The 19,377-nt window shown below is 39.7% G+C and overlaps 1 protein-coding gene across 1 annotated transcript; it reads right to left on the bottom strand.

The window, feature by feature from the left end:
• Positions 1-430: 430 nt before the first annotated feature.
• Positions 431-18,356, bottom strand: Rab32 (RAB32, member RAS oncogene family). Its single transcript, XM_004846007.3, has 3 exons — positions 17,998-18,356; positions 5,655-5,932; positions 431-1,562 (listed from the first exon to the last, which is right to left on the bottom strand). The coding sequence occupies exons 1-3, from the start codon at positions 18,239-18,241 to the stop codon at positions 1,413-1,415; spliced, it is 672 nt and encodes a 223-aa protein (XP_004846064.1). The 5' UTR covers positions 18,242-18,356; the 3' UTR covers positions 431-1,412.
• Between the last annotated feature and the right edge of the window lie 1,021 nt (positions 18,357-19,377).

Below are 19,377 nucleotides of genomic sequence, written 5' to 3'. Positions count from 1 at the left end.
TAAACAGTATTGCAGTCTCCCACATAGAAGAGATGTCAAAAGAACTCAAAGGATTTCTTTTTACTTAAATATATAGTATATAAACAAACTTGTGCTTTGTAGGCAAGACTCAGGTTTAATGAGAATATAGGGCTATATTTCTGGCCTATGACAACTTCTATTTATTCTCAGATCATACCTGTCAGAGAAAATACAGTTGGTTCTTCTCTTGTTTTCGGCAAATGTGTGGATCTTTCCTGCGGCAAACTTGTCAATGTCTCATTTTGCATTAGCTCTGACTTAGGACATAAACATCCTTAACATTTCTTTGAAAGAAGTAAGTTAGATCTTTCACATAATTAAGCCCCTTAAAAATTAAAAGAAGTAAATAAAATGTTCTAAGGCAGAAAAATAGCTTCTTATAGTACATTAATTCAAGACAGGCCACACATTTCACTTAAAATATTTATTCTTTTCCTTCACTGGGTTTAATGACAATAAAACATTGATGAAGTTTTCAACCATTACACTATAAATGTCCCAAATTTTATATAAAATCATACATGACCTAATTTCTTTCACAATTTGTACTTCAGAAGCTCAGATTTAATTGTAAGTGCTTTCAAATAAATTCTCTTCTTGACTATAACCATTACAGATCAGAAAAGTACTCTTGAAAAGTACTCTTCAACTCTAGGAAGAGAGAAATGGCATAGTAATATCAATAAGGCCCTTGGTTGCAAACATAAAGACACTGAAGAGAGAAGAGACAGGACTAGGGAGAGAGAAAAAACATTCATTTATATTGTTTCCAAGTGGTAGCAAGTGGTCCAGAAGGAGACCTCCACAGTACAGACTTGGCAGGAATCCTTTTCTGAGACATTAGAAAGGGTAACAACAGTTTTAAGAGGTGTGACCACATGCCACACCAGCCATGACTGGTGGACTCACGACATTTAAGGGAAAAAAAATTTATACAAAGTACCCTAGTTTTGAATAGAAAATAGTTTCTAAACAATAACTTCGAGTGCCTGTGGCTAACAGCGTCTAAAAATCTCTTGAAGAGTGAAGATGGACTATGGAAACGAAGATACAGACTCAACATTATAAGAGCACTGCAGGGGAGTTCTCTTACCACCTCAGTGCTTACACTAAAAACTTCAACTAGGAAGTCACTTACAAAGATGTTTAAAAGGATGTAAATATTATCCTCCACAGGATGGTGACAGCAACAAAAGCCTAGGGTCATCTGTTAAGTCACAGAAACATGAGTGGGGTTACTTCTCCACCTGTTCTGCTTTTAAATGGCCAGAGAAGCCTTGTGGAACTGGACTGTGAAGGACACAGGTGGGAGATTCACAGCCCATAGCAACACCTGACCATCCTCAGCACGTACTCAGGACTGAGGCAGGAACAGGGAAAGCAAAGGCCAACTAGCAGCACTGTGCTCTACGCTCTCCCATCAAGGTCTCCTGATCCAGTTTAATTTTGTCCACATCGCTGTCTTCACTAGGAAAGTTCTTACAGTTTGCAAGAATATTCTCCACCAGCAAGTGAGCAGCTTCTTCTATGTTTATATTATCCTGTAACACAGAAGCGAAGAGTAGGATCAATGCTACCGTTGCGTCAGTTCTCAGAAGAATGTGTTAAGAGTATAGAGGGAAATGTCAGAGGGGACACTAAGTAACCAGCTACCATATTCTCTAATATTCAAATGCCTGCATACTGAGTTCAACATTATGGAGTCACGTGGCTGCAGGAAGAATTCTTTTTATTTTGTTTTTCTAACCATGGATTTATCTTTTTTGATGTTCCTGTTTTAAACTTTGGCCACTTAGGTTCAGAGAGTTATCTTGATGGTTGAAAACGAGCCAACCTGTTCTAGGTTACTATGTACAGTTGAAAGCATTCAGATTGGGAAATCTCTGCCCTTGAATTTATACCTAAAGAATTCAAGATGCTCTTTGAAGAAAAATGTAAAAAGGACTTAAACCACATCCGAATATGTTAAATGCGTCATGTTGCTCTTCCATCTGTAAGTACAAATTAATACTTTTAATTATCATGCATAATTAGCCTAAAATCATGTTGTGTGGTGGCCATTAAGGAAACCCTAAGAATCATTAGCTCTACAGCAATTGTGTGGCTTTTGCATAAATCTTCCCAAAACTCACAACTGACAACACATATAAAATACTATTGCTCACCATTTAAAATAACGTCACATCTCCAACAACACTGCAAAATGTAATAAAATTTCCTTCCTAACCTTCATCCATATTCCTCAAAGATCAACAGCTTACACAACCACAGTGCAGGCACAGAAATCAGGAAATTAGGCAACAGTATCATGTCAACCCTGTTTCAATTTCCCCAGCTATCTCAGGGCCTTTTTCTGGAGCAGCATCAGAAGTTGTATTTTGTTGTCACGTTGCCCACGTTCAATCGGGAACAGGAACTCAGTTTCTTTGTAGTCTGTGACTGTGATACTTGCAGGGAGCACTAACCAGAAAATCTCTCTCAATCTGGGTCTGTTAATATTTCACTACAATTAAATTCGTTTTACATTCTTGGCAGGAGCAAGACAGGAGTCTGTGTCCTTCTCAGAGTATCAGGAAACTCACTAACGTCATGGCTGCCAGGCCTCTCACCTATGAGTTTTTCTTGTGTACTTAGTAAGCACACTTATGTTAAGTTTCCTATTTCTCGCCATCCTTTTCCTCACCAATTCCAGCACCTATTAATTCTCCTGTAAAACAATTATTAACATGGTGTTTCATGGCAACCTTTTATTTACTTTCTGTAATTGTTAGTTGGGATTCTTTTAGAAAATGATTCTGTTCTCCAGGTATTTGACATTTGTTTGTGCACATCATGGGTTATTTAATTCTAGGAGTTAACTTTTACTTCGATGCTCAATTGCTTTGGATTTTTAAAGCTGCTATAGAGAAGCTCCTGTGTCTTTGTGACATGTCTCCATCATTTCCTTGACTGCTTCTTTAGGTTCTGGCACCACAAAATATCTCAGGCAATCTTAACTTTCTAGTTGCACTAGCTGTAGAATCAGTTATTTTCCTAAGTATCTTCTTTCTGCTTACTGGAAAACTATATTTAAAAACCACATTCTGGAACCAGGACCATGGCTCAGTGTTAGAGCACTTGCCTGGCATGCATGAGGTCCTGGGTTCAATCACCAGCAATAACAACAAATTCTAAGCACTAAGAAAGTTCATTCATTTTTATGGTAGCCTTATTTCTAAGCCCTCTCTGAACAGATAGAGTAGTAAATACATGTACATATACATTTATACTTCTATACCTACTTCTCTATAAATCTGTGTATGCATGTATGTGTGTATGTATATCTAGTATATCTATTGGTCACATATAGGAAGTAGTTTAAGTCCTGGACCGCAGATTTTTAACTTAGAATTTATATTACTGTTATACTCTGAAAATTTCCACTATATTACATAGGAAATTCTTCAGAAGTTGTTTCCAATATATTTGTAGGGATGCACAGAACATACCTGCATCTTTAAACCAATTTTATCCTCTAACCTCTACATGTAATCTCATCCATAAATAAAATAAAGCTGATCACTTATACGTTCTCAAATTATAGACCATATGACATCATTTATAAATCTTACATGTGGATTCTGGCCGAAACGTTAGATTTTTATAATTAAGATTTATTCAAATTAAGCCTAAAGTGGTATTTTATTTGGAATGCAGAATACCTCCAACCAAACTACATGCTCACATACACATTTACATATGCTGCTATTTTTTTTTTTTTCAATGAAGCTAGAAAAGTGACGGCACATCACTCAGCAGACAGAAGCCTGGCTGCCTAGGCCAAGTCCTTGTCTCTTACACGCCTTTCCTTCTCCTCTGGCAGGCTAAGTGTTCATGCAGCACCTCTAACTATTCTGAAGGTAATGATAGACAGTGTATTAGCTATGGTTATTCTGTTATTATTTTGTTATGAAATTTTGGTTTATTTTTTCATAAAAGAAAAAATTATAAAAAAATAAATCAGATGTTGTAACCATGTAGTTTAGGAGCACTACCCCTATCCCCAGGATACATTCTTTCCCTCCAGGGACTCCACCTTCACCCAGAATTCTGAGGCTGCCCTCCATGCTGTCGCTTCTTTTGCTTTCAGCACTCTGACCACCAGTGGTGTCTAATACTCTTGCACTTTGAGGGTTAGTTTCCTGCACAGCCAAGAGTCACCTGTTACTACTGTAAGTCTCCAGAGTGAGGGGAATGACCACAGGAACGATGATACTTGAACATGTATTTACAAGAGCTCCACACAGCACATATTAAAGCTGGAACTGTGTCATGAATACACAAATGTAAGACTTACTGTTTCTCTAGTTAGAATTTGTCAAACATTTCATTTTATATGTCTGATTTTGTCATTTAAGCCTCTCATATGAAACTTCCAGTGCACTGAACCCTCCAATATTTTGTACTTCTGAAATTCACCTTTGCTTTCTTGTATATCTAGATGGTTAAGATTTTCAAAATCTTCATCAGTGTTTTTTCTTTCACAACATATTTTATCCAATTCCCAATTAGTAAGGAAAAAAATTAGTACTTATGAAGCACTTTACAAATGTTGACATTTTGCTCTTGTTCAAATCTTTCATACAGAGTTGATATAAAGCTTTACAAACATCTCAGTAAATCTACTTGTTGAGCATTCAACTTTGTTCACGTTGCGTATGACATAGGAGGTATGATAAATTATATGGCAAGTGTCTCAATAAAAAACTGTACTACAGTAAAAAAAAAAAACTGTTCCACACATTGCCATTAATTACCCTCAAAATGCTCCTTCTCACTTTGAACTTGATTGTCTCATTCTTCTTGCCTCTTTCAGAAGCAGTTCTAGAGTGTCTTTATGAGGTGTGATTAAAAAAAATATGGTGAATGCTGCTGCCAAGTGCCATCCAGTGGAAAGGCAGGTTCATAAAAATATTACTGTGTGTCCTCCTCTACCTTAGTTACCAGGTCTGGCACCAGGTGACATGTGACTCTTCCCTAAAGTCACAATGACCTTGGAAGGTCAATGTCTTTGAAGAGGTGAAGGATACTGAGGCAAGTTTCACAGCAAAACTAAAGACATGAAAGAGGACTTCTACAACTGCTTCAGAAAATGGCCAGAACAATGAGATAAGTGTGTTTGAAGAGGAGGAGTATCTTGTGAGGGGACTAATAGCAATGTGTCTTTCACTGTAATACATTTTTTAATTTAAATATTTGCTGATCATATCTCATACATCTTCATATAGTGGCATCTCCCCTTATTTCTTTGAGCCTTTTTTGAAAGGAAAAAATGCTTGTACTTGATAATATAGCTTATCTCTCACTTCAGTAGCACGAAAAGTACCTCAGTGAAAAACTCAAATTCAAAGAAAATGTCATTTGATTGTTCCTCTAAATAACAATTCATTTTTATTTTAAGGCAAAACTCTACCCTTTTATTCACTTCCCTAGTAATATATTTTGAAAGCACTCCTGCTACAGAATGAGGTAAGCTACCACACATCTATGCTATGCTTTTCTTTTACTGGGTTTAAAAGAAATCCATCTAAATATTTTAGTCACAACTCCGATGGTAAACAGACAAGCACACTCATCAGCAAAGCAGATCTCACCCTGGCAGAAGTTTCAAACCATCCAGAAAAGCCATGGTCTTTGCAGAACTGGTCCATCTGAGAAGGATTATGGCCACTGTCCCGACTCTGGTCACATTTGTTAGCTAGGAGGACAGTAGGGATAGGGCTCCCACTGGGAAGATGAACTTTACTATCCAGATCATTTTTCCATTTTAACACTGCCTCAAATGTGGAACCTCTTGATATATCAAAGACGACAAAAGCACCAACAGCTTCCTTGTAGTATACTCGAGTCATGTTGCCAAACCGCTCCTGACCTAGAAATAAATATAAAAAGGGATTAAACATTTGTAACACTCATGAAGTCATACGCTGGTTATGGCCCCATCTGCTCCAAGAATAATTCTATAAGCAAGTATCTCCCATTTCACAGTAACATAGATAACACAGTAAGCACACAGTAAGGAAATTTACCCAGAACCACAATCTGTAAAGCAGAAGTGGCTGAGGATTTACTTGAGTACACAATTAAGGACTTCTAGGTTCTGTGCATGCACATCTTCACCATAAACTTCAATATGACAGTACTGAGGGCTAAAAAGATTGTCAGGTCTTCCTTCTCTTGGTCTAAGAGAACAGAGGCATTTGAGAAAAACTGAAAGTTGGAAGTAGAGGAAGAAATAAGGAAATGAAGCTTACAGGAAGGAGATGGCTAAAACTTCAGCCTAAGAGATTAGGACTGGACAAGAGATAAAGTAGAGCATGTTCTCAATCATCTTTCCTTCACATATCTAGCCCATAACTGCTTTTGACTCAATTGCAAGATTGGTCTCCTGTAAGAAGCAGGCACATGAAAATCAAGGGTCTCAGAACAAGATGTATCACAACTGGTTCCTTGATTATAAGAAGGATCAAGTGTAGAGTTCTCTAAGTATTGTTCTTTTTAAATAATTTATCATTTTGCGTAGATTCTGCTACTTCATTTAATACTATCGATGCATTAAGATGGGATTATAAACCATTCTCTTACTATCTGTTACCATACTAATCTGTCACCTAGGAAAGACACTTATCTGACAGATGAGAAGACAGGCAAAAAGCTGCTTGGTCTGAATCACAGTGATACTAACTAAAGAAGACAGGACTAATCTAGGTTTTCTGACTCCCTAGAGCCCATACTTTAAGATTCTGAGCTATCTTGCAGTTGCCTTGACTTCTAGAGCTCATACCTCCAGCTTGTCAAACTCATGACTAGGTTGAGAGGGAAAAATGAAAAGTAACTAATGTAACACTCAGATTTATAACACTTTGTCTATGATAAAGGCAATGTGATAAGACACTTTTCCTGTTAAAGCACATGATGAAAAACAAGATTTATCTACATTTTATCGATACATTTTATCAACACAGATGCAGAGCTACTCCAAATTAGAGAATTGTTTCTGCTCCAAACTTTACAATGCCATCATACAATATTATATATTACTTAATGGAATAACAGAAGAATAGTATAACAACTATCAAACTTATACAAATAAACTAAATGTGCATTTTCTTTGTGAAAATTCTTCGTGCATTTTTATCTGAAGTGTTATTATCATAATCCAAAGGTCTAAATTTTATTATAATACATAGTCACATGTGAAACCATGCTATTGTGCTTAATTGTGTATTTCATTTGGTGATAATACTGACATTTCTAAAAAATTAGCATTGAGCTAAAATTAGCATTCCAGACAGGGTATGCTCACTCAGGGTACTCTAAGTGGTCAAAGTCACAATTACTATTCTGCAGAGTGACTATACAGGTATATTAAAGACTATATGGGTATTTAAAAATATATCAGACTTCATTCTTTTCTAAACAGTGTTATTACCAACTATTTATTTAAATTTTAATGACTGAACATGAAAGGACTATGGCAACAAGAGTAACTAGCCTCATTGTGGTAGTCTTAGATTAAAAATGGTCAAAAGATTAAGATTTCAAGGTAACTAGACATTTATATAAAAGTATTCTTTGGAGCCTCCTTGCAAATGAGAAAAGATGATAGGCTGACAAATGACTAAAAGGATAAATATCCAAATGCTACAAAACACTATTAAGCTTAAGTGGCTGTTGCTTTTTAATTCGAGCAATGTTAAATTTTACTCAAAAAAGCTTTTTGACACAAGGAGGGGGACACTAGGATTTAAGAATGTTAGCTTATTTTCCTTTGATCCCAAGGTTAGGATTCAAAACTCCCTGACAGCCCTTGTACCAGGAACCAAGCTTTTAATAAAAAATACATTATACATCAAATCAAAAAAGTATCAATTATGCAGTTAAGCAAATGAAAGTTAACTGGGAGATAAAATGTAGATCATCTGCCTGATAAAGATTTACAGAGAAAAAACACATAAAGAACTCTCAAGACTTGTAAATAAGATTTTTTAAAAACCCGATCAATTAAGTAATCAAAGATTAGAAGAGACACTTCATCAAAATGCAGGGATCAGTGCGGGATCGTGCCCGAAAGGGCTGGATGGTGAAGGAAATCTACACTTAGAAAATACAAAGAGAGGTTGCATAAGGTTTGCTCCAGGGGTGGGGGTGTGTGTGTGTGTGTGCAGAAAGCTTGTAAGAATGGAAAACCTAGGAGAACCCAGGAGAACATCTACTTAATAGGTTTACTGAACAAGTTCCTATCAGTTCAGAGAGAACTCTAAGCAACACCAGCCTCTTTCAGCAATGTTTACATAGTTAATTCCAGTGATTTCTGGAAACATCCCAAATCATCTAGTCCAATTTCTCTAGATTTATGGACGAAAGAATAAAGTCACAGGAAGGTGAAATTACTCAGACTTGTTGAACTGATCTGTTATTTTTTGTGCTGACTAATCTGTTACCCACACACTTGCTGGAGTAGACATTTCTGCTTGTGTTCTGTATATCCGAAATAATTTTCAGCAGTGCCAGGAGCCCAAGAGTAGCTTCCCTAAAGACAGCTTAATTCTGTGAAAGTCACCCCACTTCTCTATGTCACCTCTGGCTTTACACTGGATCTAAGGGAATCTCGTCTCAGGCAAAGAGCATTAGTCATCCTGTTACTAGGTAAGGCCTTTGTTATCAGCACGGCTGCTGGCACAGGACAGCACATTCCCAATGATTCAAAATGTTGTGTCCCTTAAAACAATGCACTACTTCCTTCTTTAAAGGAGGGAATTTTGATGATAACTGGATATCTTAGCAATCAGAAAGAAAAAAAGAGCCCGGTGCTGCTCAAATAGGCTGAAAAGATATTTAAAGGTTCACACAACCACTTACGTATGCAAAGGATGAACTACAAAGCGCACATGTTGGCAAAGATTTAAAATGTTTATCTTATTATTCGGAGGTATCCAACACTAACGACCTTGAGGAGCCCTTGAAACAACAAGGTATGTATGTTTCCTAGAGGATTCTCATTCAGTTAAAGAAAATGCACAAACTTATTTATCTCTTTACAGCTAATGGAAGCATTTTCCTTCAGATTTGATAACGAAAGTGCTAAATTCTGCAGTATCACAAATACCAGTCAGAGATACCTTCCCTTGGAATTTTCATCACTGTTCTCATATAGTTTTTCAGTGTTTGAATCTGTATTTTATATTCATGGACCCACTTGATAAATGTTAGTTGAAATTCAAAATACAAATTTTACTCTAACCAAGTCAAAGTACTAAGATGAAATAGTGCTTAGTTTTCCAATTACTTTGAGAATTACTAATCTACATATTGCTAGTCCAGTCAAGGTGTCTTGGTGAAAATATGTAGTTTCCACTTAATAAATGGAAAGTCCTTTAAAGAAAAATCCTATCTCATTGTTCATTTCAGAGGTGAAGTATGTCCAACAAGCTGTCTCTAATCAGAAGGTATAAGAGGATAATTATCAAATCAAATAGCTTCCTGATTTGTGTCCAAACTCATAATAGTTTTAACATTTTATGACACTGAGCATTTCCTTTTGAAATCAAAGTATCCAACAGGAACAAAAGTATCCTGACTCTGTCCTGCCAATTACTCTGGTGCCCACACTGTGGGCTCCAAGAGAGGCTGCTGAGGTCTCTCTCAGAGAATAAGGAAGCACTGCGAATCTGAGAAAGGAACTGAGAGGTTGTGGAAAGTGAGGGAGAATGAGGACCAGGAAGGTTGGTTAAGAAGATAAGTGTGCTATCAGGTGTAACAAAGTGAAAAAGACAGAACAATGCTTCTCAAAAGTTAATATAAATAAGAACCACTCATGGTTCTGGGTAGACTGCAACTTTCCAAGCCCTAGGAGTGGATTTTGTAGATACTAAGGATTGCTAGTTGCCCATACCATATTCCCTGTACAGAATTTTATTTGGGCAGCCCATGTATCCAGAGTACAACGAAAGCCTTAGATTTCCTAGCTGCCCTTTGCCATGGGTGCATCCAGTTGACTGGATCATAGAGACAAATATGGCCTAGCATACCAGAGGGGTGAAAAGCCAGGCTTCATCCAAGAAGCCTTTACGGTGCTGCTTACCAGTCATAGACTGCTGTCCCTAAACTTATGTGTGAGAGAAGTAATTTCTCTCCTGCTAACCCATGATGCACTGCACTTATTGTCAGATGAAGCCAGATCTACAGATGCAGTGGAAGCTAAACAATCTGCATCTTAGGCACCTCCAGCAGTTCTGTTGGAAAGGCTCCATTTAATCACATCAAGAACCCTGAAATAGTTATAGTAACCTCAAGAAGCAATCAAAAGTCACTGCAAAGGAGTCCATGGAAAATGTGTGGATAGGAGTGAATGAAAATAATAAGAGGGTGAGGAGCAGGGCCGCACGGGTACCTGCAGCGCCACCCCAGCATCCCCCTCCCTCTGGCCTCCTGGCTGTGCCTGTTCCTGGATCCACACCCCAGAGGCAAAGGGGGTCATAAAGGCCATTGAGCTCCAGAAGATAGAGCAGAAGTGAACAACAGAAAGAGGGCCTCTCTCAGGCTCCTTGATGAAAACTGAAGCCCACTGGAAAAGTGAAGAGAATCTCTGCAATAAAGGCACACCAGACCACTGTACTTGGTAAGTTGGAGGGATCATCACCTCTCATCGGAACCTGGACTATCTTCAGGGGAAGGGCAGCTGGAACCCGCAGTAGAACCTTGCAAAGTTCAACCCTGCAGGAGGACAGGGAGCACATCTTGGGACTTGGAGCCAGAAATCTGCCTCAGTCTCAGGAGTCGGCTGCTGGTTTGCTGAGACTCATTGGCTTAGACCTGCACACTGCTGCCCACGTTGTCTATTGTGACAGCAGAAACATACCCTGAAGGAGGCCCTTCATTGTTATTTTTTATTTTCAAAATTATTTTTTTTCTCTTATCTTTAATTTTTAATTGTTATTTTTTCCTATTCTTTTCAAATTTTTTTTCTTTCTTTTTCTTTTCCTTCTCTCTCTCACTCTCTTGCTGTCTTGTTCTCTCACATTGTTCTTCATCTCCCTTTGTGTTCCTGTTCCTGGCCTAATTTGGATTTCTTCTTTTTCTTTACCTCTCTCTTTTTCCTTTTCTTCAATGTCATTAGTTTCAAAGGAAAGTGAATACTGTTTCTAGCTGCCCTATTGCTGATAGGTTGGTCTGTTCTTGTCTTTGTTCTTTCATTCGGTCTTTTCCTCTTGTCTTCAAAAGATCCCTAGAGTTGTCATGATCTTCCTATGTCCTCTGAGCTCACTTCTAACCTTTCCCTATTCTTCTACCTATTTATCCTTCCCTGCCCAACTTCTTCTAAACCCTAATCCCGAAGGGTAAGGTTGCTGTATTGAAGAGTTTATTCACTATAAACATATTTTGGGCTGATCCTTGATTTTGATTTAACTTACATGGTTAATATGGTTAACGGTGATAGATTAATAACTACCATAAATTGTCATTTTTTAAGGTGTACTTTATACTATTGTTATTGCTGATTGTATCACTTGGGCTAAGGTGTTGTGACAGATCTAATCAATTTTCCTTCTGGAATAATAAAAATGAGATTGCCCCAGAGTCATAAGAGACTCAAAACCTTAAGATCAGCTATATCTGGAAGACACTTCTGAGAAGTAAGCATTCCATAAGGGTTCAAAACAAAGGTAAAAAAGATACCTACAATAAGCAATATTGAAGTATAAACCCAGGAAATAAACCAAGGACAGTACCAACAACAGAAATAGAAAGGAGAAGACATTTAAGTAAGGCACAATCCCAGACTTCCAGCTCACCAAAGGCAAACTCTGGGGGAAATGAGGTAAAAAAGTCTGATAATCAACCACCTGAACTGGTAGCACAGGAAGTAACAAAGCAGGCTCTAGAAAAATTCAAAACAGAAATAATTTCCCAGATAACTACTGAGATGGTGAGCAGAATGAAAGGCATGATTAGGGATAGAACAGAAACAGATAAAAAAAAATAGGTGAGTTCAGGACCATGATGGAAGCCATGAGTGCCCAGCATAGGAAAGAAATGGAAATCATGAATGTCCAACATAGGAAAGAAATGGAATCCATGAAACAGATTTAATCAGATATCCAGGAGATTAAAAACTCTATTGAAAGTATACACAGCAAACTGCGCCTATCTGAAGACACAATATCAGATATAGAAAACAGGATGACAGTCAGTGACCATGAAAAGAGAGATCTCTTAAAAACAGTAAAGGACTATGAGAAATCAATCCAACAGCTCCTAGATGACACAAAGAAGAATAATATAAGACTGATAGGAGTCCACAAAAAAGCAGGAGAAAGTACAAACGACATAAAAAACTGTTCACAGAATTAATGACAGGAAACTTCCCAAAGAGAGCAAAAGAATTTGACGTACAGATAAGTGAAGCATATAGGACTCCAACTAGCCATGATAAAAAAAAAAAAATCTACACCTAGACATATAATAATCAAGATCCCAGAAACCCAACAGAAGAACAAAATCCAACAAGCAGTTAGAGAAAAGAAACAAATCACATACCAAGGAAAGCCCATCAGAGCCACAGCCAACTTCTCGATGCAAACCCTCAAAGCAAGAAGAGCTTGGAGTGACACATTTCAAGCCCTAAAGGAAAACAGCCTCCAACCTAGACTGATGTATCCTGCAAAGCTGTCTTTCAAAATTGATGGGGAAATAAGATACTTCCATGACAAAGAACACCTGAGAAACTTCAAGATACCAAATCAGCACTCCAAACAATTCTAAATAATATCCTAGAAAAAGACAAGGTCACAACTCCATGAGGCCCAACAGAGCAAATCCGTTAGGCAAGGCAAGAAATTAAAAGGAGATGGTGAAAAAATAAAAAAGAGCCAACAACAAGAAAATAACATGACAATGATAAGTCAATATATATCAGTAATAACCATCAATGTTAATGGCCTCAACTCACCAATCAAAAGAAACAGGCTGTCAGAATGTATTAAGAAGCAAAATCCAACAATATGCTGTATACAAGAAATGCACCTGCTTCAAAAAGAAACTCATAGATTGAAAGTAAAAGGATGGAAAACAGTTTTCCATGTGACAGAAACTCGGAAAAAATCAGGGGTAGCTATCTTATTTAGAGACAAAGTAAATTTCAAACCAAAACTAATTAAGAGAGACAAAGAAGGTCACTACATCCTTGTAAAGGGAACAATCCAAGAGGAAGAGATGACAATCATAAATATATACGCACAAAATACGAATGCTCCCAGCTATACAAAACAAATTTTAATGGACATGAAAAACCAAATAAGCACTAATATAATTGTAGTGGGGGACCTCAACAAGCCACCATCACAAATAGACAGATCATCTAGACAAAAAAATCAACAATGAAATACTAGAACTGAACCAAACTTATGAACAAATGGATTTAAGAGACGTCTACAGAGTGTTCACCCACAAAATCAGAGTATACATCCTTTTCAGCTGCACACAGGTCATTCTCCAAAATAGACCACATACTAGTTCATAGAACATGTTTAAGTAAATGCAAAGGAATTGAAGTTATCCTGTGTACATTATCAGACCATAGGGCAATTAAACTGGAGATCAATAGCATAAGAAACTGCAAGAACTTCACAAACACATTGAAATTGAATAACACTCTCCTGAACAACAAATGGGTCACATAGGAAATTAAAGAAGAAATTAGACAGCTTCTGTGATTAAACAATAATGCCAGTACAACAAACAGGAATCTATGGGGCGCAATGAAAGCAGTTCTATCAGATAAATTCATAGCAGTGAATGCCCACACCAGGAAAACAGAGCAAGCTCAAATAGACAACCAATGCTGAACCTTAAGCTCCTAGAAAAAGAAGAGGAAGACAAACCCAAAGCTCATACAAGGGAGGAAATTATAAAGATCAGAGCAGAAATCAATGCAATGGAGACTAAGAGAATGATACAAAAAAAAAATCAATGAATCAAACAGTTGTTTTTTCGAAAGAATAAATAAAATGGATAAACTCTTAGCCAACCTTATCAAGAAAAGGAAAGAGAAGGCTCAAATACATGCAATTAGGAATGAAAAAGGTGAAGTCACAACAGATCCAGCAGAAATCCAGAGGATCATCAATACCTACTTCGAGAACCTGTACTCTAATAAAATAGAAGAAATGGACAGATTTCTATATACATAACACCCCAATTACAATCAGTGAAATTGAAAACATAATTAAAAATTTACCAATAGGGCTGGAGATTTAGCTCAGTGGTTTTGCCGCCTGCTGCACAAGCGCAAGGACCTGAGTTTGATCCCCGGGACCAAAAAAAAAAATTTACCAAAAAAGGCTTTGGAGGGTCATCCAGATGTAAACCACAGCACTGGCTATCCACAGTGATAATTCGAAGATCAGTAAAGGATCTCCGTAGTACTCCTGATTCTTTTTCATGAATGTTTAAAAGAGAGTTATGAAAGAAGACAGGAGATTATCAGGTATACTAATTGGCAAAGTACAAAGTGGAAAAAGAAAATCAGGGTCCACCTTCTGCATTAGGACTGGAATTAAAATGATAAAAATGAATTTAAATATAGCTTATATAGTTTATAAGGTCTTCCAAGCATGCATTTTGTGCTTCGGTAAAAATTACTACATGAACTTTTTTCAAAGCAAATTATTCCGAATTTGATTGCTCAAAGTGTTGTTACAACTCCCTTCAATCAATACATCAAGTCTAAAGTACGGCAGATCAAGTCTAAAGTACAGTAGATCTAAGTGGATATATTTAAGGATTTATTTAGATTAGCCATTTAACCTGCCTGGAAAATTCTATCATTGCTGTTAAGCAATAAGCTCACAATTTGTGATAACCTCAATACTTTACCCCTACTAAACATTAAAAGAAAATCAGAGACCTCTCCAGCTACATCTTAATGTTAGTGTGTGTTTATTAAACGTGCTTTAAAATCTTATTCAAGACTTAACCATGTTAACATATCTCAGTTATTATCAAACAACAGTCTCAAAGTAAGTATGAATTTAAAATGCAACAATTGTTTCATATAAAAATGGCATTAAAGTATATCTTTATTTTAAAAATAAGTTCTTTCAATGCCATGAGAAAGATTTTTTTAAGGCCTCTATCTGAAAGTTACTGTGGTTCTTAATTTGAAGAGTTTAGCTAAATTTGCTTGGCTACATTTACAGGAAACATTCAACAACGATTGCCTATTACACTTGCTAAAGCTCTCTAGAATAGAGATTGTTGACATAATTTCTTTATGATCATGTTCTCCTACAAGGCCTCCAAAACAACAAAAGCAAAAACAAGCTAGTAATAACACCAAATCTTAAATTAGTCATATCGAGTGGCTGGCTTCACCTCCTGTTTTGCAATCAAGGAATATTTATATTCTTTGAGAATTCAGTATTAGACTAACATGTAGGGCTGAGGAAAAAATCTCTGGAATGCCCTGCATTACGTCAATCTTACTTTACTCACCAACAGCTCAAATATTCAAACCAAGCAGTTATGATGTACCTCCCCAAAGTCTAGCTTAAGTCTAAGTCATTTTTGTCCCTTGTTATCCTGATATTGACTCCATCTCTCATAATCTTACTAAAAGAAACTAATAATTTCTAATGATCTCAGAAGTTGACTTCTAGTGTTATCAATTACTGATATATACCTTCTAAATGGTACAACAGTTCTCACTGAAACAACAGTAGCTAGCAAGCAGAAATGCCTTTTGGAGATTGTAAAATGCTGCTTTCCTTTCTGGCAAAGCTTATGCTTTGGATTTAGGCGAAAGTGTAAAGATATCTTATCTTGGCAGGTGTCTAGCAATATGATAAAGATAGAGTAAGTCTTACTGCTGGTTATCTAGATCTGTTCAAGAATGATTAAAAGAGCCAGGCATGGTGGCGCAGACCTGTAATCCCTGTACTCTGGGACCTTGAGGCAGGAGGATCCTAAGTTTGAGTCCAGCCTGGGCAATTTAGCAAGGACTTGTCTCAAAAAACAAAACAAAACAAAAAATTAAAAATGGCTGGAAGAGAGTACAAAGGCCCTAGGTTCAATTCCCGCTATTACACACATGCACACACACTCACAAGAAAACAATGATAAAAACAGAAGGGGCGATACCCAGGAAAAAAACTCTTACTTGGACTTTTGTTCTCTTAAGTCTCCAAATAAAAGCATTTTACCATGATGCTTAAAAATATACACGCCATAAAAGTTTCATTTTTCATACTCATTTATCTGCAGTAGGAGTCCACTGTAATTTAACATCTAAATACCATGTTAATTTACATAAAGGAGACAAAGTCAATCCCACTTCTATGAGAGGGCTGAGTCATTCTCGTGGAAAGGGTACACCCAAGACTCCTGCATGGTGCTTATCACATGGTAAGGCAACTTCAGAATGCACGCTTTTCAAGAGGCAGTAAAATGTTCACTACACCTCTGGGGAACAGCAGGAAGTGTTTCGAAAGAAGACTGGGTTCAAAGATGACTTTTCAAACGTACTTTTGGTTTTTAGAAACCCACCCCAAAAATGTTGACCCCCCCCCAAGGCTGATTATCATCTCTTTGAGGAGTTTGTGTTCATGAATGCACTGTCTTATTTGAAGCCTAAATCTGCTCTTATGAGTGTAAAGTCTGTAATTCTTCAACACTTGCTCCATGAACCAGGCTCCATGAAGACAGCACTATCTGGAACACAGCAGCCATGGGTCCCCCCGCTCTGATCTCAGCTAGGGAGCTGTATCCTCCATGGGTTTCGGGGTACCCCTTATAGGAAGGATGCTAAGGTAAGGTGCCTCTCACCCTAAATGTGCTCCCACTCAAATGACCTATGGCACACTGAGCTTCACTTACGAACAGGGTAACCTTCGCTACCATTTTCATCATTAAACATCCCAATGGTTCACCTACCTTTAAATGTCCACATCCCACCCTCCACCCCGGCCAGAGTGCAATTTTTAAATGTCAGTAAGGAGAACGTCCCTCGGAGACAATGATTTTTTATATTCCAGAGTGACAACTAAACACAAAGCCATGGAGACAAGGCAGGAATTGTGGGATGGGGAGGAGGGGCTGGGGTTAGGGGTAGACGTAGACGCTGGTGGATGGAGGGAAACAAGGGTATAAAGTTCCAGGGAAATTTTCCAGATCTTCCCCAGCGTGAAGAACAACTATTTAGGAGGGGACTTTCCCTCACTAAGGCCGGGCTCAGAGCCAAGCTCTTCTTACTCTTCCGGGTTTATTATCGTGAGCCACAGTTAAAACTTCTGGAGTAGTCTTCCTGGCTCCCCACCTCCTTGTCAGGAAAAAGCCCTCACAAAACCACAGGACCAGATCCAGGGTGGGTGAAGAAGAAAAACTGCTGGAAGGGAACCGAGTTTCAGTTTGGTCTGTGCCCCTTCCGAGGGGGCCACCTTTGGGTGTGAACGTCGGTGGCAGCTGAAGGAGGGGAACACCCCCCCCCCCAACACACACACACTGAGCCACCCGTCCCTCGCGTGGGCTCTCCCGCCCCAGCCCAGCTTGTCCCGGTGTTTTATAATCTTGGCATCACTCAGAGTTCAAACTTCTGGCCAGGCTCTCGGGCTTCCTGGCCTCCAGCCGGGCAGGGATGGCCCAGGACTGTCTCTGCCTCCCGATCTGCAGGACCAGGGGCTTCCCAGGCCTTAGCAGGGCCGCACGCGGAGCTGCGCTGTGTGCCTTGACCTGAGCCTGCCCGGAAAGGCCTCCGCGACCTGGTCCAGCGTGTGACACCCCCCCCCCCCCGCACCACGATCAGCTGCACCTCGCTTTTCCCGCGTCCCAGTGCTTCGAAAAGCACGCAGGCAGGGAGTTCAGGCAGAGGACACGGTCAGGAACTCGGGGGCGGACGCAGCCGGCGAACGCCCGGCGCGGACGGGTCCCAGGCGCGCTTACCCGCGATGTCCCAGAGCTGCAGGCGCACCAGGGTCCGGCTGTCCCAGCTCAGCACCTTGAGGGCGAAGTCCACGCCGATGGTGGCGCGGTAGTGCTGCGAGAAGAGCTGGTGCACGTAGCGCTTGATGATGCTGGTCTTGCCCACGCCGAGCTCGCCGATGACCAGCACCTTGAAGAGGTGTTCGCGGGTCTCGGGCGCCGCAGAGGCCGCCGCCCCCGGCTCCCCGGCTGCCCCGCCGGCCATGGGCTCCGCGCCGGGCCCCGCCGCGCCCTCGGGGCAGCGCGATCGGTCGGGGACGCGGCGGAAACGTCCCAGGGGCAGCCGGCTCACCCTCCCAGGCAGCAGTCACAGGACCCGGAACTGCCCGATCGCCGCCTGGGCGGGCCGGGGGCGGGCCGGGGAGGACCAGAGGCACTCGCGGGCGCTTCCTGTGCCCCGCTCGCGTCCGGTCCTCGCCTGCTCGGCCCAGCTCTGCTTCACCCCCGAGCTCCCGAAGCAGGCTCCCGGGCCTGGCCTGGGCCGTGGCAATCACTTTAGACAGAGGGCTCTACTCCACAAAGAGCTGAGAAGCCCAAGTCGTCTAGTTTTAATGTTTTTATGTTTCAATGGTAATGTTTTTGAGGATCCTTCGTGTTGCTTTCCGTAAGAGCTGTACTAACTTAGATTCCAACCAACCGCGCCCGAGTATTCCCTTTTCTCCAGAGCAACACTTGCCGCCTTTTTGCTGCGAGGTGATAGTTCATTGTGGTTTGCGTTTCCCTGACTAGTGACGCTGCGCGCTTTTTCATGCACCTCTGCCGTGTGGATGTCCTCTAGAAAGATGTCCATTCAGATCCTTTGCCCATTTGATCACCCGCGTGTGTGTGTCGTGCTTTCTTTGCTCTGTTTTGTTGCTATTGAGTTGTTTGAGTTTCTTATATCTTTTGTGTATTCATCCCTCACCAGATATATTTTTCACAAATACTTTCTCCCAATCCATAGACAGGTTTTCATTTTGTTGTTTCATTTCCTGCTCAGAGTTCTTGGTTTGATAAAATCCCGTTAGTCTAATTTTTTTTTTCTTTTGCCGCTTTAACTCTTGGTGTGTTGTCCAAAATATCATTGCTGAGGCCAGTGTCAAGGTGGGAAATAGCAATCCCACTTTTGGATGTTGTGATTTAGATTTCAAATGTCCCACAAAAGTCTCATGTTCTCAGGGCTAGGGCTTCGGGAAGATGGTTGGATCCTAGGTGTGCTACATTCGTCAGTGGACTGACCCACTGATGAGTTCATGGATGAATGTGCTATTAGGAGGTGGGGCCTGGTTGGAGGTGAGTTACTTGGAGTTACCCGGAAGTGCATATTCTTGCCTCCAGCTCCCATCTCTCTGCTCTCTGATT

Source organism: Heterocephalus glaber, unplaced genomic scaffold, assembly GCF_053883595.1.
Source record: "Heterocephalus glaber isolate CG9 unplaced genomic scaffold, H.glaber_assembly_v1.0 deba00001550, whole genome shotgun sequence".
Taxonomy (NCBI): domain Eukaryota; kingdom Metazoa; phylum Chordata; class Mammalia; order Rodentia; family Bathyergidae; genus Heterocephalus; species Heterocephalus glaber.
This window is presented reverse-complemented; position numbering and strand designations above follow the sequence as displayed.